This window comes from Chamaea fasciata, unplaced genomic scaffold (assembly GCF_029207755.1).
Source record: "Chamaea fasciata isolate MVZ Bird 193981 ecotype frontalis unplaced genomic scaffold, bChaFas1.0.hap1 SCAF_8, whole genome shotgun sequence".
Taxonomy (NCBI): Eukaryota; Metazoa; Chordata; class Aves; order Passeriformes; family Sylviidae; genus Chamaea; species Chamaea fasciata.
In genome coordinates this window covers 23772529-23780264 of record NW_027094093.1, presented here as the reverse complement: position 1 = coordinate 23780264, position 7736 = coordinate 23772529, and the positions used below count along the sequence as shown (strand labels likewise).

The 7736-nt window shown below is 53.9% G+C and overlaps 1 protein-coding gene across 1 annotated transcript; it reads right to left on the bottom strand.

Annotated features, from left to right (window-relative positions):
• Positions 1-222: 222 nt before the first annotated feature.
• RNF25 (ring finger protein 25) lies at positions 223-7591 on the bottom strand. Its single transcript, XM_066190151.1, has 10 exons — positions 7547-7591; positions 7339-7413; positions 7158-7260; positions 6996-7063; positions 6202-6271; positions 6006-6077; positions 5146-5286; positions 4331-4420; positions 3685-3819; positions 223-3569 (listed from the first exon to the last, which is right to left on the bottom strand). Exons 1-10 carry the CDS (start codon positions 7582-7584, stop codon positions 2847-2849), a joined length of 1515 nt encoding a protein of 504 aa, XP_066046248.1. The 5' UTR covers positions 7585-7591; the 3' UTR covers positions 223-2846.
• Positions 7592-7736: the final 145 nt, after the last annotated feature.

Below are 7736 nucleotides of genomic sequence, written 5' to 3'. Positions count from 1 at the left end.
CCCTCTTTCAAAATCCTGAAAATGAGTTTCCCCAGAGCCAGTCCAGTGTTAAAGTGGTCAGTTTTGGGGGTTGCATTACCTTGCTTGGGGTGGGGGAGTGGGTTCCAAGCCAAACCCAAATTGCAGGTCACTGCTTAGCCCTCCTCTAGGCTCTTCCCTGTGGGTCCAAGGGCATAGCCAAGAGCACGTGGCAATACACAGGGACACAGTCAATGGCACCTGGATGGATTTTGGTGCAAACAGGCACTGCTTTAATGCATCCCCAGACTTGCACAAATGTTTCTGCAAGTGAAGGAGCAGGATGGTGCTTGTTGGCATCTCAAACCCTGTGTCTAGCTTTCCCAGAGGCTGGCTGCTCAGATCCAGCTTCTTCCCTCAAAGCTGGGGGTCAAAACTGGCCAGTGAGTGACAGACAAATATTCCACAGCTGTCTGGGAGAATGGGGAGTGTTTGGGGGGGATCCAGAGGGACCCGATGCCACGACATGCAACATTTCTTGCTGCTTGCTTTTAATAGTGTTAATGCTACAGATGCTGCCAGTGCCTTTCTGCCCGGCCTGAGGGCTTTTGCCAGTTAAGCCTCACAACAGCCTTGTGAGGTAGGTAAGTGACACAGGTGGACACCAAGCAAGGGGAGCCAGGTCAGCATGCAGGCTCCCTTCCTCCCCTCTGACCTGGAGGTTTGGTTTGTTTATCCCAAATTCATTTCCACATACTGTTGCAAAATGCCCTCTGCTCCAGGCTGACAGCAGTGAGTCAGAGAGGGCCCTTCCTAAAGCACTATTCCCAGCAAAAAATCCCTTCCCACCAACACATTTGGCATTTGATTGAAGTTATCCAAGTCCTCACTCTGATTTCCATTGGCTGAATTCTCATGCTCCAAACATGGCACGGCAACTTTCTTCCTGAGAGTAATCCTGGCTCACCAGAGGAAGCCAAGGAGCTTCAGCTGCCGTGAGGGGCAGAGATCTTCCATGTTTCTTTCAGGACACAATCAAGTGCCTTTCTTGGGGCACAGCAGTTTCACCAGTGAAGGCAAGAGGCAGCAGAACCAGCACCAATGTCAGGTAAAGTTTGCGCCTTTTCGCCCAAGTGTGGGCAGGCCATTCCCCCAGAAACCAGCTGAACAAGGACAGAGGGAGCACTGAAGAAAAATAAGGGCTCTCTTCAGGGCACGAGTGCTCAACCCTCATCCACAGGAGGGCACATCATCTGTCTCTCAGATCACCCAGCTCAGGACAAGTAGTGTAGGCTCAGGTCAAGGAGGGAGAAAAAAAAAATTATTTTAGAGCATTAGGGTTGAAAATAAACCAGTGTTGGAAATTTAAGCACAGAAGGTTCTTGGGCAGCAGGTTAGACCAACTCCTTCAGGTCAAGACCAGGCATGGAGTAAGCAGGGCAGCAGATGAGTTCTCAGTCAAGAAAGGGGTTAGTGCAACTTTCATGTGCCAAAGCTCAGACAGACAGATGTGTGCACTGGCAAATGTCCTCCTGGCACACACCGCCGTTGGTTTCCTGGGGATCTCACATGAAGTTCTGGCAAATCCATTATAGCACTGCTATTTTTGCACTTAGCAGGAGGACCACGTGTGGGCACAAGAGGTGAGGGACAAGGCACAAACAAGTGTGAAGGAATCAGTAGTCTCCAGGTGAGGCAGAGCTTACACTAAGCCAAGCAAAGCAGGGAGCCTTCCTGCCACCCAGGAGTGCCAGGAGAAGGTCTCTGCCTCAGCCCTGGTTGTAGGGAACAGGGAAGGAATTGAGAAATACCAGGGATCAACACCTTTGCTCCAAAAAGCAACAAACAGGAGCAAGAGGGCAGAGGAAACAAAGGGAGCAGGCTCTGGAGAAGACCCAGTGAATGAATTTAATAGCATTGCCCCACATCAGAGGCTTAGGATCACTCTTCATGGCTTTGGATTGGGACACTATTTACATCTGTGGAGCAGCAGCAGACGTAACTGCACCAAGTTATTTTAAACAGCAAATCCTCATTTAAGCAGTATCAGCTTGAAGATTACAAGAGGGTAGCACAATCCAAAATATTGGAGCATGTCTTCACTTCTGAGTTGTCAGAAGTACCAAGAGACAGCCTGGTCTTGGAGGGGGATTCTGACACGCACAGGTTACAAAGCAGAGTACTCTTTTCTGAGGTTCCCCCATCAGCTTCAGCCTGCACAAAAGTAGCTGAAAGACAGGGCAGGAGCTCCAGCTAAATATGGGCTTCCTGGAGAAGCAGGAGCTAAGGTGAAGCCTTAGCCACCAGACAGCCAATGTGTTAACTTAAGCTTAACCTGAGTCTCTTGGCAGGGAGTGGGCAATGTTCTGTGTAATAAGGACTTGCCTGGCCAATCCCAGCAGTTGAGAAGGTGCTCTGAGAAGGAATGGGGGACAGAGCAAGTGGAGCTGAGCTCCAAGATATTGCCCTGGCACCACCACAGCTCCACTGGCTTCTGGGGAAGGTCTTGCGACGCTTTGGCTCTGCCATGGCACCATGCTGGGCTCAGTCCCTTTGTAGGTGTGCACATATCTTGGCATTTCACCTATGGGGATGATGGCTGCAGCTCCCCAAAGCTACCTCTGTCTTCTGGGTCCTCTGAGACCAAGGCTGATCTGATCTGTCAGAATTCCACTTCTCCAATGCTGGCAACAACCAGCCGCTCATGCCAGGATGCTCTACATTGTACATACCCTGGCGACACTGCCTGTCCCAAGCTGTCCCATATGCCACCTACCTCCTCCCTTCCAGGGGGTACAGTATCTGCTTGCTACTGCTTCATCAGAGCCTTCATTGTTCTCCCCAGAAACAGCCCTTTTTTCCCCCAGCCCAGCCCCTCATCATTCCTGCTAGGAGCCACTCTCCTTCTCAAGATGGGCTTCTCGATGTCCACTGGGCCTGAATACCCCTCGCCCTCTTGGTGCTCTGGGGTAGGAACCACGCTCCTGAACTCTGGACCTCTCCCACCTTCCACAATCCCAGTGCCTATGGTGGCTCTGCCAGTTGGGGGCAGCTTTGTGGTCACTGCGGTTGAACATAATGTTCTCCTTTTTCCTGCCCCGAGCCTCAGTCCCCTCCTCTGTGCTCCATTTCTCCACATCATGGTGCTCCTCTTTCAAGTCCACAGTTTCTGTTGCTGGTGAGGGGTCTTCATGGCACATCTCTTTTCCTTCAGCCAAGGGAGCAGCCCTGCTTCTACTATGAGGCTTTGAAAACTCCTGGCTGTGCCGTCCAGCAGGTCTACGCTCTGGTCGCTGGCTGAAGACCCTGGGCCCCCTGGAGGCGTGGAGGGGATGACAGGCTTCCTCTCCTGGTTCCTGTGGGCCACTGCACAGCTGCCTGCCCCGGCCTCTGGAGCCTGGCCTCTCCCCTCTGTGCCTTTCCCTCTTGCTCAGTTGCTCTCTGGGCACAGCAGACCTCTCAGGCCGCCCGGGTTCCACCCTGGCCTCTGATGCCCCAGCTGGCTCGGGAGCCGAGGCTTGGCTGGGCGGCTGGGGCACGTCCGCAGCACGGGCACTCACCGACAGCTCAGAGGCAGTGGCTGCTTGGCCTGGATCCACAGCAGTTGGAGGCTGAAAGCAAGAAGCCACCAGTTAAGAAAAGGACAGGGGTGTCCCACAGGAGATGACAGTGCGAGGTGCTGCAGCCCAGAGCCCCCTCAGCAGCTCTTTGCCCCCAGTGCCATACCGCCTGGAGGCTGATGAAATATCGGTTCCTCTCTGCCTCAGGGTCGATGATTCCCCCTTTCTCTTGCTGTCTCTTGAAAATCAAGCGCAGTTCTTCCTGGTGCTGCAGCACCTTGGCATCTGGCCTGTATGGCTCCTGAGCAGAAGAAAGCAAGGCAGGGTAAGAGCTCTCTCAACACCTAGTGTAGATAGGCAGTGGCAGAGCTGGGAGCTACTCCCCAAACCCTTCTTCGCACAGTGCCAGGCAACCTGCTTCCTTCTGCCACATTGACCAGGCCTACAGATGCATGGGAAATCCCTGGACAGAAGCTGAGCATCCCAGTGCAGACCCACTGTTTCTGCAGTGACTGCCTTGGGCCATCCTGCTGTGGGGTGGGATGCAGAGCAGCTACCATCAGGTCACTCTCCTGACCTGTTCTATCCCAGAGAGTGCAGGAGTGTTCCCCATGGCAGAATCACCTCTCCCTCAGCACATCTGCCCAACTCAGGGCTATACAACTGAACCTGCTCTCTGTGAGCTGCCCTTTGGATGGGGCATCTAGGAGGGCCTGAGAGAGAGTGTGCATGCATTCATCTCCCTCACAATGTCCCAGTTGAAGCTAGCCAGTGAGAAGGCCCAGCCGGGCAGGTGAGCCCTCATCTCTTACCAGAGGGTGCTGTGGGGGCGGTGCTGCCTTCAGAGCACAAAGGTCGTAGACCAGGGTCTCCCGACAGACAGGACACTGCACACCAACTTCCTGTGGGGAGGCAAGAGATGATAGCAAACCCTGTTTGGGATCGAGCTCATGCACTGCTCCATAACCCCACCCTGGAAGTGGAACAGGGTGGTCTTCACTCTTCTGCCAAGGTAAGGAAGCCCAGAGGGGTTCCAGCAGCATGAAAACAGCGTGGCATCTCAACAACTGCTATGGAAGGTGTCTCCACATGAGGCATGGTGGGATTTGTGCTCCAGCAGCTGACTGTTTTACAAAGCACCTCTGTCAACACATATGGCTTCAGCCCTCAGCCTAGGATCTATTTTTTTCTGCTCCAAAGTGGAATGTGTCATATAAGCAGCACCTCTTTGAAAGGGTTTGTAGGAAGGAGCCTTTGATTTGTTCCATACTCAGCTGTGCTGTTTGCTCTGCAGCTGGCAACTGTTCCAACAGGTGCTAGGCAGGTTTTATCACTCCAAAACACAGGTGACTGTGTTTTCCCTGCTGCAGCTCCCCATGTTTCAAGGACTAGGACTAGGAAAGGAGCTCTTTTTTCTAATTTCTGTGGTTCTAGAAGTCTAAAAATGCAACTCCCTTACCCCCTCACACAGCAGGCACTGACCCAGAGATCCAATAAACCAACTTGTTTGGTCAGAAAGGGCCCTTGAAAATAACTTAGTCTAATCCCTGCTGATCCTCAGCATAGGCTACATGTCCCAAAGAGGGTGACACAGATGTTAGAAGTGTCTGTGAAGGAGGCCCAGTACCTGTTTGGGGGACGGCGCAAGGTGCTGCTCTCTCTCCTCCTGCTGCATGAGGATCTCCTCCTCCATGTGCTGGGCATAGCGGGCCAGACAGTGGGAGTGGAAGTAGTGGTAGCACTGCGTCTTTGTGAAGGCTTCTTTCTCCTGTCAAAAGAAAAGGGCATCTTTCAAGAATTTCTAAGCAAAGAGTTGTGTAACCACCCAGCTGAGCAGCTGAGCTGTGTTTTCATTTCCATGCCAGTGGTATCATGGGGAACTATCGCTAGTGCTGGCAGAGCCACTCAGCATCTTCTGTTGGGCTGCATCTCCACTCCCTCAGCAATTACTGGTATGCTGCTTTTTCTTCCAAATGTTAGAAACACTCCTAATGTCAAGATGCAAAGATTTTATGACTGATTTCTCTGTATGTGTTCCTGTGTAACCAGCAATCTTCCCACCTGACATGTTATAGGCAGGTGGTGACTTTCCTTGCAATCCTGGTAAGGCCTGCTCCCCTATCCCCACAGACCTCAGCACCTGCATGGATATGTTCTAGTCCCTCCTGACCACCTGTGTGCTGAACTCCAGGTGAGGTGTAGCCAACACAGGGAAGCTGAAATGCACCATCATCTAGCCCCAGAGCCTACGGTTCTTTGGAGATGCTAAAGCATCTCTTGCTGCCCCATACCCATTTTCTGTAAAAGATTATCTAGAGGTTGATGGGAAGAGCAGCATGTATTACACTAGGAAGGGCCCTGTGCAGAATGGGAGGCAGGGGGCTGCTGGGGTGCATCTTGGTCCCATGCTGATATCCCAGCGTCAGACTTCCTGTTCTCTTGCCTCACCTCCCAGTCAGTTTGTGGGGTCAGGAGACACATGCCTACCTGGAATCCATAGAGGCAGATTACACACTGTCCTTGAGGAATATTGTTGTCAGTGAGGATCTCCTTTCCCTTCTGTGAAAGCATTAAAGCAAATGTTTTACTCACTGGCCTGCCCATGGGCTCAGGGATGTCCCATCCCTTCGGCAGCCAGGGATCAGTGTCTGTGGCTGGTCACACCCAATCTCCTCACTCTCACCTCGATCAGTTCATAGAGCACCTCTGTCCCCAGCCTGGCTTCAGCAACACTTCTGAGAGTCTGGGAAATCCTACAGCAAAGCAGCAGAAATCCTTAACACAAATTTAGCTACACCTTTTCACTAACCCACATACCTGCCATCATGCCATGATGATAAGAAGAAGAAAGAGAGCACTGGGCTTCAGGCTTTGCTTGGAGCACAGAACAGGCACACATGCACACACATATTCACGTGCTGTCCTGGTTCCCCACAAGCTAGTGCACAGGAAGCCTTTGTCACGACAGGACTTGCAGGAGCAGATCTGCTGATGGCCTCAGCTTGAGCTCACCCAGCACCCTTTGGTTTTGGTGAATCCCAGGCTTTGTTTATCTGACAGCAGCCCCTGAGCAGGTCTGTTGGGAGCAGCCACATACTCTTGTACTGCTAGCAGGCACCAAGGTCTTTGCACACATTCCACTGTGCCAAGGACCGAGGCACAAAGGCAACAACGGGCTGCCCGAGGACTTGGATCAGTCCCACCTCTGCCAGGGCAGGGCTAGCAACTTGCAGAGCCCTGAGGATTCAAGTAACATTTCAGGGGGACTACAAAGGAACAACCACAAGGTGAACCCCTCTGTGTCAAATTCAGCACCAGTGGCTCCTGAAAGATTCAGGACAAAGTGATTTAGGGACCTGTATCCATCTGTTAACCAGACACGGGAAGTCACGTGAATTAGAGAAGGTTTGTCCATCAGTTCTGCCTCCTGGATATCTGGAGGAAAGGATCACCATTCGCCACCCTCCTGGCACTCACTTTTGAATTTGCTCATCTGACAGCCCCCGCGGATTCCTGATGGATATCTCCGGTGCTTTATCAGGATACTAGGATAAAAGAGAAACACCCAAAGCACAACAAGGAATGTGGAGAGGCCCAAGGCCCGGAGGTGCAGGGGCGCGGGGGGCGCGGGCAGCCTACCTGAGGGGGTACGGAGAGCACCAGGGTGAAGCGGACGTACTGGGAGTCCTGGTCCTGGGCCGTGGCAGGGTGCAGGGTGATGCTGATCTCCCAAGGCTCCCTCCTGGAGAAGGGGCAGGTCGGGGTGAGGAGGGCGGCGCGGAGCCGGGCTGGGGATGGGGATGGGGAATGCGGGACGTACCTGCCCAGGCCCCGCGCCACTTGCAGCTCCTCCAGGTAGATAGACTCCAGCACCTCCACCTCCGGCGGCAGCGCCCTGCGGGAACCGACCAAGCGGGGGTCAGACGGCCCCGGCGAGCCGGGGGTGCGGGACAGCAGGTGTGCGGGGACTGGGAAGGGTGCGGGCACGCGGGGGGATGCAGAGACCAGGGAAGGTAGGGGTCTGTTACCAGTCCGTCGCCTCCGCTTCCTCGGCGGCCGCCGCCATCTCCGCGCTCGCCCCGGAAGCGGAAGCGGCCAGCCGGTTGCCAGGAGACGCCTCGGCGGCGGGTCCGGGGCAGGAGCGGAGCGGGGCGAGGTTCATCCCGCAGCGGGATTGCTGCCACCGGGACTCGGGGCTCGTCCTGCCTTGGAGCCGGT